Source organism: Cotesia typhae, unplaced genomic scaffold, assembly GCF_013202065.1.
Source record: "Cotesia typhae breed Kobodo isofemale line unplaced genomic scaffold, CoteBio_Ctyphae contig_44, whole genome shotgun sequence".
In the NCBI taxonomy this organism is placed as follows: Eukaryota; Metazoa; Arthropoda; class Insecta; order Hymenoptera; family Braconidae; genus Cotesia; species Cotesia typhae.
This window is the reverse complement of record NW_027423753.1, coordinates 3,314,172-3,331,304: the sequence shown is the minus strand read 5'-3', so window position 1 is coordinate 3,331,304 and position 17,133 is coordinate 3,314,172. Positions and strand designations below refer to the sequence as shown.

At 30.1% G+C, this 17,133-nt stretch overlaps 4 protein-coding genes across 7 annotated transcripts; 2 read left to right on the top strand and 2 right to left on the bottom strand.

Moving 5' to 3' along the window:
- Positions 1-101: 101 nt before the first annotated feature.
- Ubce2m (NEDD8-conjugating enzyme UbcE2M) lies at positions 102-2,065 on the bottom strand. The gene is made up of 4 exons (XM_074245623.1): positions 1,799-2,065; positions 1,630-1,724; positions 1,339-1,545; positions 102-532 (listed from the first exon to the last, which is right to left on the bottom strand). Exons 1-4 carry the CDS (start codon positions 1,899-1,901, stop codon positions 392-394), a joined length of 546 nt encoding a protein of 181 aa, XP_074101724.1. The 5' UTR covers positions 1,902-2,065; the 3' UTR covers positions 102-391.
- A 214-nt stretch (positions 2,066-2,279) lies between these two features.
- Oseg1 (intraflagellar transport protein Oseg1) lies at positions 2,280-7,681 on the top strand. The gene is made up of 6 exons (XM_074245615.1): positions 2,280-2,555; positions 3,274-5,776; positions 5,868-6,094; positions 6,256-6,816; positions 7,278-7,439; positions 7,540-7,681. The coding sequence occupies exons 2-6, from the start codon at positions 3,295-3,297 to the stop codon at positions 7,624-7,626; spliced, it is 3,519 nt and encodes a 1,172-aa protein (XP_074101716.1). The 5' UTR covers positions 2,280-2,555; positions 3,274-3,294; the 3' UTR covers positions 7,627-7,681.
- A 159-nt stretch (positions 7,682-7,840) lies between these two features.
- Positions 7,841-10,270, top strand: LOC141529165 (uncharacterized). The gene is made up of 7 exons (XM_074245622.1): positions 7,841-7,973; positions 8,035-8,187; positions 8,426-8,689; positions 9,092-9,214; positions 9,300-9,389; positions 9,470-9,631; positions 9,933-10,270. Exons 1-7 carry the CDS (start codon positions 7,874-7,876, stop codon positions 10,199-10,201), a joined length of 1,161 nt encoding a protein of 386 aa, XP_074101723.1. The 5' UTR covers positions 7,841-7,873; the 3' UTR covers positions 10,202-10,270.
- Positions 8,523-13,019, bottom strand: Su(p) (prostaglandin E synthase Su(P)). Of its 4 annotated transcripts, none has more exons than XM_074245618.1 (5): positions 12,706-13,019; positions 11,703-12,115; positions 11,454-11,565; positions 10,317-10,697; positions 8,523-8,661 (listed from the first exon to the last, which is right to left on the bottom strand). In XM_074245618.1, the coding sequence occupies exons 1-4, from the start codon at positions 12,991-12,993 to the stop codon at positions 10,335-10,337; spliced, it is 1,176 nt and encodes a 391-aa protein (XP_074101719.1). In that variant the 5' UTR covers positions 12,994-13,019; the 3' UTR covers positions 8,523-8,661; positions 10,317-10,334. The 4 variants fall into 4 exon arrangements, with proteins under 4 accessions (XP_074101719.1, XP_074101721.1, XP_074101722.1 ...); XM_074245620.1 differs by having other exon boundaries at positions 8,540-8,661; positions 10,326-10,697; XM_074245621.1 differs by having other exon boundaries at positions 8,562-8,656.
- Between the last annotated feature and the right edge of the window lie 4,114 nt (positions 13,020-17,133).

The window sequence follows — 17,133 nt, the reverse complement described above, 5'->3', positions numbered from 1 at the left end:
TTTACGATGGTAATACGATGATATTGAAAAATTTGGCTAGCCACAACTCACTTATTTTAAATAATAAAATTATATATAATTAATTAAATATTGTATAGATATTTATAAGTAAAAATTACTTGTATTTTGACAGAAGCAGTCTAGAGTATTGAACTAAAATGTTATAAAGAATCGCAGATTTATTTTACAAACGTGATTAATTTTTTTATTCAATTAATGATGATAATTGTTCTTATTTACGGACGCGCAAGTAACAAATAAATTTAAATTTATTTAAAAATAATTGTTTCATGTACGTCCGATTATTATTAATCCACAGTTTTATTTTCTAGTAGCAACTTTCAGTGAGATTGCGTGACATATATCTTCATAAACTTGGAATAAAAATGTATCACTTGAGACATCGCTCAAAATAAAATGATCCCACGTAACCACCTCTCATGGCTTTCGTTACATTTTGTTCAAAGGCCCGTCGGTTTGTTTGTAAAACTTCTGCGGCGTCTTTATTTAAAGGATCTTCTGGATTCGGTTCCTGTTAATAATTTTATTAAATCATTCCATTGTCAGCAATTAAGATACAAAATAAATTTGAATCTTCTAGAATTTTCACAGAAGCTTTCTTTATAAAAGTATCATGCATAGATAAGAAACAAGCCGCTTTTAATTCAATAATAATTTATTAAGTCAAGTTTGAAATTTTGTCAATAATAAAATGTTTAATAAATAATTTATGTAAAAATTAATTTAGCAGATATTTTATATTTTTAAAAATTTTTTTAATAAATCATAGCAAAAAAAAATTGATGTGTAAAAATTTTAAATGCAATTTTTTTAAGATAATTTTTTCTGAAAATTTATTTATAAAAATTTACATTGTTAATTTTTTATTTTTTTAATTTTTTAAATGTCAATTTTCTGTTCTTAATTTTTTTTGCCGTAATTTGTTTGTTAAAAAAATTTTCAAAATCAATTATTACTTGCTAAATTGATTCTCATATAATTAATTTGTCACCAAAATTATTAAATATCTGATGACATTAAATTTAACTGTAACTTCACAATTTTTTTAATTTTCTTTAATAAATAAATTATGGCAAAAAAAAATGATTAAAAAAATGAACTTGTAGAAATTTAAATAAATTAAAAATGTAATTTTTTAGAACAAATTTTTTTGTTAAAGAAATTAAAAAAATTGTCAAGTGACAGCTAAATTTAATGACATAAATATATGACATTAAATTTAGCCGTTCCTTCACAATTAAAAAAAATTTTTTTTTTAATATCTGCTAAATTAATTTTTATAACTCCTGTAAGATATTAAAATACTAAATAATTTACCAAAAACAGATATTGTAAGCCATAGACAATGGAGTTGATGGTGAGCACAGGTTTCCAATCTTCCCTCAAAATATTTAAGCAAACATTTCCTTCGAGATCAATGTTTGGGTGATAAACTTGCGTTTCACACTTAACTTTAGGTGGCTCATGTGGATAATTGGGGCCAACTTTAAAGCTGAATGTGAATTTACCGCCTCGATAGAACCCCTATAAAAAAAATCAGTCAATAAATGGAGAAAAAAAAAAAAATGACAGCTGACCACAAAAAAAGATAATTACAAAAATCCTTACCTCATCGGGGCAAATAATTAATTTGAAAGTTAATAAATCATCAGGATCAGGAAATTCAGTGCCACATGTCTTCGGCAAATTTAACTCATTAATATCTATAAAAAAAAAAAAAAAAATTGAGTTAACAAAATTTGACAGAAAATCAAATAATACAACATTATAAACAAACCTTTCGTAATCCTCAATTGCGCAGCCGATGCTTTCTTTTGGCTACCTGGTTTTGGTGATTCGCCATCTTTCTTAGCTTGTTTCAATGAAAATAATTTGATCATCTTAACCTTTACCCGCGTTTATTATCTATTTAACAATACTAAATTTAATTAAAAAAAATAACTTAACTAGGATTAGTCAAACCTCACTAGTCATTAATAACAACAAAGTAAAAAATATTATTGTTTTTATCACAATAGAGATATATCAAAATATAAGTGCTAAATAAATATCTCTTGTGTGTAATGGTAATGTGCGTCAGTCACTCGTTCGACCTTGCTACTCCAACGGAACACGCTGGCCCTCTGTACTGAATAACTGTTTTCGAGGAGTCACTTTTTTTCGCCGTCAAATTAGCGCTCGACTATTGTCACGTGAATTTTTAAAACTTTTTCAAAATTTCACTGTCAAAAATTTTTTAATTACTTTTTATTTTGCAGAAAAAATATTTAAAAATTAACCAATAAAAAATACTCAACTGATAATTTAAAAAAGATAAAGTGATGTGTAATTTTAATACAGTGAGAGTGATTTAAATTGAACGGTTTTTTTTTTTTTTTAATCGTTTCCGTAGTAACGAAAGTAATACAAACAACGTTTATGTCAAAGTTAAAATGTTTTGTGCTTAGTTATTACTTAATATTTTAGTATTATTGTTATTGTTGTTATAAATATTAATTTAATGTCATTGAAAGCGGTGTAAAGCGTATAAAATTGTAAGTACTTGCAATAATACACATTGATACTGAAACTAGCAGTTGACATTTTTTTTTTATTTTTTTTTTTTGCAAATCAGTCAAAAAAAAAATTTTTTGCTACAAAATCCTAAAACAATTTTTTATGTCTGTCAACTTCAGTGTTATATAAATTTTTTTTAAAAAATTACATTTTTTAATTTCTAAACGTCAATTTTTTTATTATAATTTATTTGTTGAAAAAATTATCAAATATCTGCTAAATTAATTTTCCATTATTATTAAACATAAATAAATAACTCCAAATTTCTTAAATAAATTTTTGAAAAAATTTTTTGAATGAAACTTGACGTTTAAAAAAAAATTCTTATAATTATAAATACAATATTAAATTTAGCTGTCATATTTGAAAATTTTTTAATTTTTTTTAACAAATAAATTTGTTCCAAAACTATTTTTAAAAAATTGCATTTTTAGTTTCTTAAAAATTTTTTTTCAATTTTTGATCTCACAATTTATTTGTTACAAAAATTTTATAAAATAAAAAATTTGATTTCAATTTTATATAATAAATAAATCTTTTTTAAAAATTATTTTTATGTTCGTTTTAAAAAATTGTATTTGTAATTTTTTAAAATTTTTACATGTCAATTTTTTTTGCCATTATTTGTTTAAAAAAATTCTAAAAATTATTCAATATTTGCTAAATTAATTTCGATATAATAAATTGTTATTTTAGAAAAAAATAAACTAAAAAAAAATGAGAGCTCATTTAAGATGGGTAGACAAAGTCCAGGACAAAAATGAGCAGTGCATTTACGACTTGTGTTTCAACCCGGACGGTTCACAGCTGCTGGTAGCAGCCGGACAGCAAGTGTTAGTCTACGAAACAACAAAAGGCGCATTGGTCCAGCCATTAAAGGGGCACAAGGACACCGTCTACTGCGTGTGCTACTCCAGAGACGGAAAGAGATTCGCGTCAGGAGGCGCGGACAAGTGTGTGATAGTATGGACGTCGAAGCTGGAAGGAATCCTGAAGTACTCGCACAACGACGCGGTGCAATGTATGAAGTTCAACCCGGTGTCGCACCAGCTGTTCAGCTGCTCGATATCCGACATAGCTTTCTGGTCAAGCGAGCAGAAAGCCGTGCAGAAGCACAAGTCCGGGGGCCGCGTGAACTGCTGCGACTGGACCATCGACGGCCAGTACTTAGCAATCGGCCTAGCAGCCGGGTACGTCTCCATCAGGAATAAAAACGGCGAGGAGCAGCTGCGAATTGACAGGTCCAGCGGCTCGCCAATCTGGAGCGTGTCCTGGTGCCCGCTGCGCGACGACACCAACGTCGACATCCTCTGCATCGCACAGTGGAACGGAGTGCTGTCTTTTTACACTCCAGTCGGCCAGCAGATCGGCCGAGAGCGAGGTTTGGACTTCATACCCTTGAAAGTCGTTCATTTTTCCGAGGGACAGTACTTGCTGGTGGTTGGCAGCAACAAAAAATGCTTGCTGATGAATCACGAAGGCATTCTACTGACAGAAGTCGGGGATTTGCAGTCATCTTGGGTCTGGAGCTGCGCGATTCATCCCACCTCTGGTTACATAGCTCTAGGCTGCCAAGACGGCACGATAACTTACTTGCAGCTCACCTGGAACATCGTCCACGGTCTTTACGGGGACCGTTATGCCTACAGAGAAAATATGACCGACGTGATAATCCAGCACTTGATATCAAACCAAAAAGTCCGTATTAAATGCAAAGATTTGATAAATAAAATAGCAGTTTATCGCGATAAGCTTGCTGTTCAATTACCGGAGCGTGTTGTTATCTACGAGCCCTCTGGCACTGCTGACGGCATGCACTACAGAATCCAGGAAAAATTACCCAAGACGATTAATTGTAATTTGCTAGTTGTTACGTCTAATAATTTAGTTTTGTGTTTAGAAAAACGTCTGCAGAGTTTATTATTCTCCCAAGTCGTAGAGCGTGAGTGGGTGTTGGACAGTACGATAACGTACATAAAAGTAGTCGGCGGTCCAGCTGGAAAAGAATGCTTGATAGCTGGATTAACAAGCGGACAAGTTATCAAAATTTACCTGGACAATCCATTCCCTGCGCACTTGACCAAAGTTGATGGCCCGGTACGCTGCCTGGACATCAGCTCGATGAAGGAGAAGCTTGCAGTGGTAAGCGAGCACGGAGTCCTCTCTGTTTTTGATCTGTACACCGAGCACAAGATCTATGAATCCGAGGACGTGACCAGCGTGGCGTTCAACCGGGCTTTTGAGGACATGATGTGCTTCTCGGGTCGGGATTACTTGACAATTAAGGTCGGAGATTTTCCGGAGTACAGGCAAAAATTAATTGGATATGTGGTAGGTCACAATGGCTCCAAGCTCTACTGTATAAATGGGACTAATATTGTTACAGTGGACATCCCGCTGTCGGCTACGATGTACCAGTACCTGGACGCGGGGATGTTTGATGAAGCTTACGCTGTTGCTTGTCTCGGAGTCGCTGAGTCTGACTGGCTGGCTTTGGGAACTTTGGCGCTGGACAAACTCCAGCTTAATATTGCGCACTCAGCTTTTGCGAGGCTGAAGAAGCTGAGGTACATTGAAGTGGTGATGGAGATTGAAGACAAATTAAAGTCTGGAGAGTGGGGACAAGAAGCCTGCATGGCGACGGCTGCTGCCGCGATGGGAAGGTTGAGAGAAGCTGCTAAGCTTTATCAGAAAGCCGGGCTCCAGCAATCTGCGCTGGATATGTACTCGGATTTGAGGATGTTTGACATTGCTCAGGAGTTTATTGCGACGGGAAGCAGTTATGATAAAACTGTCCTGCTGAGGAAGAGGGCTGAGTGGGCCAAGAGTCTTGGAGAGCCCAGAGCTGCTGCTGAAATGTTCCTCGCGGCCGGGGATGTCGAGCGTGCTATCAATATTGTTTCTGAACACGGCTGGATTGATATGCTGATTAAAATTGGAAGACAGCTGGACAAAGCTCAGAGAGACAGTTTGTATGCGATTGCTAAAAAATTGAGAGAAATGGGAGCGACTCATGGAGCTGCTGAAGTCTTTAGCAGGCTCGGGGATGATCCGGATGTTGCTGATATCTTGGTGGACGCTCAGGCCTGGCCGGAGGCTTTTGAACTGGTTGAAAGAAATCCTAAATTGAAATCCCGTGTCTATGGACCTTATGCTCGCTGGCTGGCTGAGACTGGACGCTTTTCTGAGGCTCAAGAAGGTAATTTAACTTTTTTTTTTTTTTTTTTTTTTTTTTTTTTTTTTTTATAGATTTATTGAGAAATAGAGGTTTGATGGGAAAAATATTTTAGCGTTCCAGATGGCTGGACAGACTGAAGAATCTATAGCGGTCTTGAGTACTCTGGCAAATAATGCGGTACTCATGAATAAATTTCGGGATGCTTCTTATTTTTACTGGCTTTTATCTCAGCTGAGTTTGAACTTACCGAAAAATATTGAGGAAATTAAATCTATGTATCATGAGTACTCTGATAAGGCTGATATTTATTACGCTTATTATGACGTTTTTAAGTATACGGTAAGTATTTTTTTTTTTTTTTTTTTTTAATAATAAAAAGTGGGAATTATTATTAGTGTTTTTTTACGACCAATTTTTTTCGCTTTCGATTTTTGTATAATTTTATAGAATCATTAACTAATTAATAATTATAAATTTAATTTAATTATTTAAATTTTTAGGCTGAACCATTTACTTCATTAATGCCAGAAGCTTTGTTCAACATCTCAAGATTTTTGTTAATAAAACTCCAAGGTATTCGCATGCCCAATATATCCATGATAACAATAATTTACTGCCTTGTGAAACAAGCACGAATACTGGGTGCAAATAAGCTGGCAATGCAATTGCTGGAACGGTTACGAGGAATGAGGGTTCCCGATCACCTGCAAGCTCAAATAGAATTGGCGACTCTGGCTGCGCGAGCTAACCAATACCAAGACCCTGAAGAATTATTGCCTCTGTGCTACCGCTGCTCAACATTCAATCCTCTTCTGCCGGCCAATAACTACCCCAGTAATCGGTGTGTGCAGTGTAATCTAAAGTTTCATCACTCCTATGTATCCTTTGAAATTTTGCCTATCGTTGAGTTTGAACTGGAAGACGGAATCTCGAATGAGGAAGCTAAGAAACTTATCGAGGAGCCTATGTCTATTCCAGAAGACGCTGAGATAACTGAAGACCAAATGACCATAGCTACTGATCACACTGATCTATTTACTGCTCGTCTTATTAAATATGAGGTTTGTTTATTGAGCAGATTTAAAAAAATTTTTTAGAAAAAATGACAACAAAAATTTTTTAATTTTAAAATTAAAAAAAAAATTTTTTTAATTTTAAAATTAAAAAAAAATAATTTTTTAATTTTAAAATAAAAAAAAAATAATTTTTCAATTTTACACGGAAAGAACAAGATGACACTGGATATCATCCCAGATTATACTCAGTGATATCTGTGGTGAAAAAAAAATTTAAGATAGTAGTTAGTATAATCCAGATTATACTGGGTGATATCTGGATTATACTCATTGTAATCTGGGATGATATTCAATGTTATCTTGTTCTTTCCGTGTAGAATAAAAAAAAATTTTTTTTGGAAAAAATGACAAAAAAAATTTTTTAATTTTAAAATAAAAAAAATGATTTTTCAATTTTAATATAAAAAAAAAATTGTTAGAAAAAATTAATTTTATTATTAATATAGGACAAAGTTGAAGGATCAACAATTAAAGTAGGACGAAATGTTTTAATGAGTTTGGAACCTTATGAAGTATTAATTGTTCCTTGGCCAGAACCATTTAAAACTAGATACTTCAGAAGAATATTAACTGATCTTCCAGTTACGTATTGTAGCTCGTGTTTAAGAGTAAGTTGATTATTTAATTTTATATTAATAAAATAAATGTTTAAATTTGTATATATATATATATATATATAGTAAAATTGAAAAAAAATTTTTTTTTTAGTTGTTTCAAATGGAAGATTTCGAGATAGCGTTAATAAAAAACGGCCACTGTCCGTTTTGTCGAGACGCAAATGCATCAATAAATTAAATAAATAAATCAAGTACCTGACAATCTAAAAAAATCCGTCCAATTAAATTTAAAATAAAATTTTATTTAATAAATTTAAGAAACTAAGTAGAAAAATTATTGTATAAATTAATTTTTAGTGTATTATAGAGAACAAAACAGTTATTTAAACATTTACACACTACTGTACGCTAATTGTCACCACTGTTAGGTAAATACTTCCCGTTATTGTAAAGATTGTCAAATCACTGATCAGTATCGAGCAAGCATGTCTCTGATCTTCAGCATAGTCTTCTTCATTGTTTTTTCTACAACTATTACAATTATTTATAGTGATACTGCATTAGAAGTTACTCGCAGCGAAAAATGTAAGATTTATTTATTTATTGACTAGAAAATTTTTATTGATAATTTTCATTGATTTTTTAGTCTTTCCACTGTTTAGTGTTGTAAGATTTGCAAATTCAGAATGCTCAGGCTGGAATTCGTTCAATGGAACTTGTTTTACACGTAAAGAATGTTATAATTATAAAGGAACAGCTTCTAGTATTTGTGCTAATGGAATCGGAACTTGTTGCATTTGTAAGTAATTACTAAAAAATCAATTTTAATGAATAATATTAAAATGAATAATTTTTAGGATTTTTTTTAATAATAAATAAAGTACTAAAAAATTATAGTCGTAATTTTTTACAATTTCTACATGTGTAATTTTTTTTTCATAATTTTATTTATTGAAAAAAATCCGAAAAATGATTAAATATATTTTTATTTAAAAATTGTTTTAATTAATTAATTTAATGTTTGACTTGTAATTTAGTTAAAAGAGAATGCGGATCGGTTACGAGTTTAAACAACACATATTTTGTGAACCCTGGATACTCTTACAGCTATGCAGGCGGTCAGAGGTGTACAATAACTGTCTACCCCTGTAGTTCAGATGTCTGTCAATTACGCATCGACTTTATGAAGTTCAGCCTAGCCCAGCCAAATGCCACCGGGGTTTGTGACAACGATTTTCTTCTTATATCTGGCGGGGCATCAACAGTACCTAGACTTTGCGGTGAAAATGATGATCAGCATGGTAAATAATTTAAACCTAAACTAGCAACCTTGCAGTCACTAATTTTGGTTTATTAAATAATAAATTTTGTTAAAATGCACTGTACTTTTTTAATTATTGACATTTTTAAAGATATAAGCTCATCCCGATGTTACACTCGTCAAGAGCTTTCATTTGAGTACCCACATGCATTTTCATATATTTTTCATATATACATTTATATAATATATATATAATATATGAAAAATTGATGTAGGTACTCAAATGAAAGGTCTCGATGAGTGTAATGTCGGGGTGAGTTTATATTTTGAAAAATGTCAATGATTCACAAGATACAAGGTCATTTCTTAATTATGTATCTAGAGATTATTTTTTTAATAACATAGATTATTAATAAAATTTACAATTAATTTTTATTTTTAGTTTACGTTGATTTTAATGGAGCTAATCCGATAACAATATCAGTAGATACAAACACAGATTATTCATTTTCACGCGAATGGAACTTACGGCTACGACAAATATCTTGCGATTCATCGTGGCTGGGTAATAAAAAACTATAATGTGTTAATAAATAATAATAATGATTAATGGTATAACAATAAAGCTAACATATGTGATTATAATTTAGCTCCAAAAAATGATGGGTGTCTTCAGTATTATAAAGCAATAAGTGGTACAGTGACAAGCTTTAATTACGGGACTATACCAAATACTAGAGGTAAAAATTTTTTTTTTTCGCTCCACTCAAATAATTATTTTAACTAACTACAAAAATAATTTAATAATCAATTGATATAGTTTCAACGCCACTTCTAACTCCAAATACTCGACAAATACAAAATTTAAATTATGGAGTCTGTATTAAAATGGCTCCTGGGTACTGTACTATCGAATGGTCGCAAGCAGACGCATCATCCTTTACTATTTCCAGTAATTCGGGTATTGTTGACAGTACGGCAGGTAATTAAAACAATTAAAAAATTTAAGGAGGTCCTTTCGCCATCAATGTTAAATAAAAAATATTAGATTATGCATAAAATTAATTTTTATCTAATAGTTAAAGTTCTTATTTATTTACCAGTGAAGTTTAATTTATTCTTCACTGTGCAAATTTTTGAAAAATAAATTTTTTATTTTAATTTATCGAATATTGACTACTACAGTTGTTGTGTGACTCAACTGGAGCGAAAGGACTTCCTTAAATAAATAAAATTCTATGTAACAATTTGAGCACATTGTTTGATAATAAATAATTTCTTAGGCATCGATTACTCATTATCAGGAGAACTATGTACACATAATTTTGTAATAGTACCAAATCCGTCAGTTAACGGTACCCGTTACAACACCGACAGATTCTGCGGTAACAGTTTTGAAACAAAACAGAGCAGTTCAAAGCCATTTGTACTTTACGTAGTAACAAATCAAGATCCGAACGAAAACCTAGCTGAGAGTGATGATTTTGTAGATCACGATTTGGCTAACAGAGGTTTTGTTTTAAAATACCGTCAATTGGCCTGTGCAGTATGAAATAGATCATTTTATAAATTTACAATTACAATTATCATTTAAATATACTAAAATATTTAAATAATTAAATTATTTTATGTAGAATCCAATTTAATTAAATTAGTATTTATTTTACCTAACTAACTTCAATAACTTAGCTAGTTAACAGCGAAACGCCAGCGTGGTTGTTAACACGCTCGGTCATCGCCTGGTACCAGCTGGACAATTTCGTGTGCTCCAGCGCGTCTTTGAATGCCTGGCACCCTTCAATACTGCGCAGTATGCCGTAGACCGCCAGGTCAGATAGGTCTGGATTATTTCCACCCATAAACGTCGATCCTCGCGCGTCTATTGCCTTCAGCCAGTGGTTCAACTCGTCGTAGAATGACTCTCGAACGTTTGTCTTCAGGTGGTGCCTTTTTTGTAATCTCTTTCCTATCATCCACATCGCCCATGCTCCTACGTTTATCATGATCTTCCTTTCCCACATTGGGAAATATTCTTCCCATTTTCCTACCTTTTAAATTTTTTTTAATTAGTTATTATTTTGGAGAATATTTTTAAATTTTTATTATTTGTCAAATTAAATTATATAATTTTTTATTTTAATTTTTAAAAAGAAGAATTAATTTTCGGCCATAAAAAATTGAAAAATTGATCATTTTTTTTAGTTTAGTTTATTCTGTTTTATAAAATAATTATGAATCATTCGTTCAAAGCTTGTAAAATTCTGTATGTATATTTTTTTTTTTTCAGATTGAAAATTAAAGAAGTCTTGATTGATATATTTAAAAAAATATCAATTTATATAGCACCATACTATTTTTTTTTGCAAAGATTGTGAAAAACTGAACAAAAAAAATTCATGCTTTAAAAATAAAAAAAAAAATGTAATTAATGATTTAGAATTGATAAAACAATTTTTCAAAATTTTTTTTATAAATTCTAGATGAAAAATAGAATTAAAAAAAAAAAGAATATTGTAAATCCGTCAATTTTTCAATTTTTTACTCCAAAAATGGAGACTCACATCTTAAAAATCACCAGAAGAAGAAATAATAAAATAAAAAATCAAAAGATGATTTAAAAGTCACTTGATCAATTTAATTTAATTTAATAAATAAACTTGTTCCGAAAAATTTTTTTTAAAAAATTGAATAAAAAATTTTTTTTAATTTCTAAAAGTTAATTTTTTTGCTATAACTTATTTGTTAAAAAAATTTTAAATATGATTAAATAACTGCTAAATTAATTTTCATATACAAATACTTACATCTGAAAACCATTGGAAAGTTTCATAAGATTCACCAAGTGTTCTATAAACATTTGGTGACAACGTGTGAACTAAAACCTCATCAGCCCATTTTCTCCACTTGCGTTCTTCCCTAAAACAAAATATAAAATAATCAATCTATTTTTAACAACAAAAAATTATTAACAAAATAAATATGATATTAAATTAAGCAAACATCTTTTAGATATTTTCTAATTTCAGTATCATGAATAAATAAAAAAAAATTACATGATATCATCAAGAGTCCGATCTTTGGGAATTTCTCCTTGGTGCATCAAGAAGTACTTGTTAATAATTTCCTGTTTGAATTTTCCACCCTCGTCGTTCATCCCAATGACTGGATAGTAATGAGCAAGATCATTCAAATTGTTGGACATGTCAATTAAATACGAAGCCAGCACTGACACGATCATGGAGCTGTCATTCAGCGGACGGTAGCCGCCGTCGACTTTGGCGACCAATATCGGTACCTTTCTGTAAGACGACCAGCTGATTTCGCGTCTCAGCACGGGGTCCACTTCTACGACGTCGTAAGAGATTCCGTAGTAGTCTAAAAATGTCCGAACTTTGCAGCAAAACGGGCATGATTGATACTGGAACAGGGTGAGCTTCAAATTGGTCGCGTCTACCGGCGATAGGATCTAAAATTACAAAGTAAATTATTTATTTTAGGTAAACAAAGGATGAAAATTAATGCGCCAGACATCTAAAAGCTTTGAGAATGTTTTTTTTTTATTGAAAAAATTATTACAAAAAAAATTAAAAAAATTTTTACTTGTGAAAAACTTGAAAAACTATAAGTACAATTTTTTTAAATATTTTTTAATTCTAATTTAATGAATGAAAAAAAAAATTAAAAATGTCGGCCAACTTTAATATTATTTAAAAAATTATGAAAATTAAGTTAGTCGACATTTAAAAATTTTAATAATTTATTTTATTGAAAAATTATTTAAAAAAAAATTTCACATGTAGAAAATTTTTAAAATGACACATGCAATTTTTAAAAAATATTTTTTAATTATAATTTAATAAATGAAAAAAAAAAAATTAAAAACGTCGGCTAATTTTAGTATTGTTTAATTTATTTAAAAAAATTATTAAATATCTGCTAAATTAATTTTAATAAAAAAAAAATATTGACATGTAGAAATTTAAAAATTGCCAAGTGACTGTTAACTTTAATGTCATAAACAAAGTCTATAATTAATAAATAAAATTTCTAACATACTCTTCTGGATGGTGTGATCGGAGGCTTGTACTTGAGGAGTTCAACCGGTATTTCGGTGCCCTCGAGTGACAAATTTTTTCTGTCAAGTTCAATTTTCCAGAATGCATAACCTGTTCCTATTGCTGTACCAACCAATGCACCGATTATGCTTGTCTTGAAAAGCCCACGAGTAGGTTTTGGCTCTTGGACAACTGTCCTAAATGACTTGGTTAACTTTAAGTAATGTGTTAGTGGAGTTTTGTTTAAAAAATAACACGAAAAGCGTGTTGATTTACAAAAAACAGCCATGATTACTGAATTACTGACTAACTGAAATAAGCTTATTGGATTGCATAAAATTTGATAATAAAACTTTTTTTAAATTCACCGCTTACTGACATTAGGTAAGTTCATGTTGTCACGGTGTCGCAGTTACTGACTGAACAAAAATGGCGCCGTTATTTTGAATTTTTGTTATATAGTACACTAATTTATCCACAGGTGTCGCTTCCAGTAACTTTTTACAATTTTTAAATTTAAAAATTTTTTTATGTCATTAAAGTTAGCAGTCATTAGCAAAAAATTAGTTCCAATAAATGATTTTTAAAAAATTGGATTTTTAATTTTTTTAAATTTCTAAATCTCAATTTTTTTGCCATAATTTATTTGTTAAAAAAAATTCTAAAAATCATTTAATATCTGCAAAATTTATTTTCATAATTTTTTTTTCACAAATTAATTACAATAAAAAAATACTTCTAAAAATTTTGACTTGTAATTTTTATTAATTTTTACATGTGAAACTTTTTAATAATTTAATTGTTATAAAATTCCAAAAAAAAATTTAATATCTGTCAACTTCAGTGTTAATACAATAACATTAAAATTAGCGGTCATTTGACAATTTTTTAATTTTCTTTAACAAAAAAATTTGTTCTAAAAAATTAATTTAAAAAATTGCATTTTTAATTTATTAAAATTTCTACAAGTCCATTTTTTTAACAATTTTTTTTTAGTATAATTTATTTGTTAAAAAAATTAAAACAATTGTGAAGTGACAGCTAAATTTAATGTCGTATATTTGCGGTAAAATCTTATCACCTATCCCCAGAATAATTAATTTTTTTCCCAATGAAGTTATTTAATTTTTTAAAAAAATTACCCATAAAAATTCCATTTCTTCAAATCAGTAGTCAATCATCCTCGGATTTCATAGAAACTAAATAAAATTGATACGAAAAAGGGCATCGGCCTGATCTGTGTCCCGTCAGAACAAAAAAAAAAAAAAAAAAGAAAAAGCCAAGTTCTTTTTCAATTATCAGAGTTCTTTCCAGAGACAAGCCCGAGGACATTTTTATCGTGCCTTGGAACCCACCCACGAAATTCCTCCGCCAAAACAATCTGACCGATTTGAGTTTACAGTACGTGAGTGTTTTTATTCACAATAATAATAATTATTATTCTATCTTTATTTTTAATTCCTTGTAGACGTCAGAGGACCTACTATCATCAGTCGTGAAGACCGCGGTGGAATCACTTCTTCTAATTACAATGATCGAAGGGATTCTGCGAAGGCATACGAGGTCCCTAAGTGGTAATCATCCCCTGATGGATATAGCCGGATGCTCAAAAACCAAATAAGTTTCTTCTTCAAGAGTTTGTGAGCGATAAAAAGCCCCCAGGAGTTTTCTTCTCAGTCTCAGATTATTCTAGACGTGATCCACCCACGAAAGAGAGTTCTCTTGACATTCCGCTCACTTAAAATCAGTCTTAGTCTGTCGTTCCTATCCATACCATTCGGCCTTAATACATGGAATGTTTTTAATTCTCCGCGATGACCATTTCGACGTCCCTTCAGGTGATGCCGGTCCTCATTCTCCAGCGAATGCTCTTCAAATAACAGGTTGATAGATTCTTACTCTGCTAAAATTAGCCCGAGGCTTTTTTTTAAAGTTTGTCATTTTTAAAAAAATACTTCATCTTCTTTTTCGTCTTTTTAAATTTATTCTTCGTACAAGTATAACAATTAATCCTCAATCACTGTAATTCCCGCGCGCTGTTTGAAATTTAAATAATATAAATATTAAAATAGTGTTTAAATTTAAATATAAGCGAAAATAAAGATCCAGTTAGGTGGGGAATTACTGGCATTACAAATCGCATTCAAATGAGAGCGTTGTATGTATATATATATGCTCTGGTCCTGCATAAACGTTCTTGGAAAGGTATTCTCAAAATTCAAGATCATAATAATCATTTGAATCGGTCCACTTAGCGTGCGTGTAATTTGTTCAGGATATTTTTTTGTTTTGACTCTTTTTTGCTTTCTCCCACTTTAGTTTAATCTTCTGTAAGCCAACACCCTGTCTCCAATCCACTCGATCTTCTCAAAAACTTATAATCAAATTAGTCCTTATCTAATGCGGAATTGTGTTTTGTAATTGATTCGCTGCATTATTTAAAAAAAATTTAGTTGATTTAAAAAAAATTTTGCGTTGAAAATTTGACTCTTGTTTCAAGATAATTTGTTCAAATTATTTCTAGAATTTTAGAACAAAATTAATAAAATAAAACAAAGAAGAAAGATAGAAAAAAATTTCTCATTCGATAATTTTACAAATTTAATCAATTTATTTAAAATTTTCTAAAAAAAGATCACTTTTATTTTTCCTAACAATTTTTTTCTCAAAAATTAAGACGCAAGGTAATCTTTGTTAATTTTTTTTTTAGGATAAAAATAATTTATTTTATTTTTTTTTTATTATTATTACTATATTTTTTTGATGAAAAATTTGAATATTTCTGATGGATTTTTCTTTCATTAAGAAAACAAGATTAAAAGAAAAATATTTTTTAAATCAAAATAAAGTTCTCTTAAAAATAATTTTATTTTTAGATCAAAAAAAATTTTTTTTCCAAAATTTTGTCTAATCAATTCACAAAGAAAGTCAAAGAGAGTTTGCAAAAAAAAAATTAGCATTAACTTTTGTGACACGAGTGAACCTTCCGTGACACCACTATGATTTAAAAATAAAATTATGTATTGAGAATAACTTTCTCAAATCTATTATGTGTAGATTTTTAGGCAAGTAAATCTAAGGAATCTTATTAATAGTATATTACACACTTAGGAAAATAAAGTAAAAAATGTAAAACCTTCCGTAACGTCACACACATTAAAAATTATTTGAAAAATTTCTAATCCCAACTTTTAACTCAAAAATGAAATTTATCATCTTCAATTATAAATTTCGAATTTCAAAAATTATTTCCAGCAATTACCGATAGATGGCTTATGTAAAACGCATGCAGTAAATAGAAAAAATAATTATTTGAATACGAGATGAAGATGAAGATGACTAATGAAAATAATAAATCAGTAAAATAGAATTAACAACAAAAATATAACCATTGCAGAATTAAAGGCATGATTAATTAATCCTTTTAAAAAATTGGTATTTCTAGCATAAGAAAATTTTCTTGAATGCGTATCTGCTATAAAAAGTTAATTCTCCGTGGTGCATTACGGCAAATGAAAAATACTGCACAGAACAGATGGATCTTAGCGTCTTAGGTTCTTGGTATCGGATGAGCCGTCCATCATTACGACGCCTAATTCGAAAACCAAAACGATAGCGGGTTTCGCGGTGTAATTCATAACGCGCGATCACAGTCATTGTGGAATTATTATATACAAAAGTATACTGTATATATAGAGAAAGAGAGAGAAAGAGAATAGATGATAAGTTGAGTGAGATAGCGATACACAAGAGTGGAGACTTGCTCATAATTCTTTGTAATAGCTAATATCTCACAACAGTCGTTTAAATGTGAATCGGTTACTAGTTACCGCTTACCATGATTTATCGTCATGGGTGTACCGTTCAGACAGGGAAGATGAGAGAGTAGAAATGAAGATCCAATACGAGATCACGCTGGAAAAAATTTATAATAAAAAAAATTTTTTTAAGTTAGTTTTTAATTTTCTAAAAAAAAATTTTAAAGTTCACTCAACATGGAAGGAACAAGATGACACTGAATATCATCCTAGATTATATTGAGTAAAAAAAAAATTTCAGATAGTAGCTAGTATAATCCAGATTACAATGAGTATAATCCAGATATCACTTAATATAATCTGGATTATACTGGCTACTATCTAAAATTTTTTTTCATCACAGATATCACTGAGTATAATCTGGCATGATATCCAGTGTCATTTTGTTATTTCAGTGTAAAATTGCAAAATTATTTTTTTTTTATTTTAAAATTAAAAAATTTTTTTTGTCATTTTTTCTAAAAATTTTTTTTTTATTTTACACGGAAAGAACAAGATGATACTGAATATCATCCCAAATTATACTGAATGAAAAAAAATTTCAGATAGTAGCTAGTATAATCCAGATTACAATGAGTATAATCCAGATATCACTCAGTATAATCTGGATT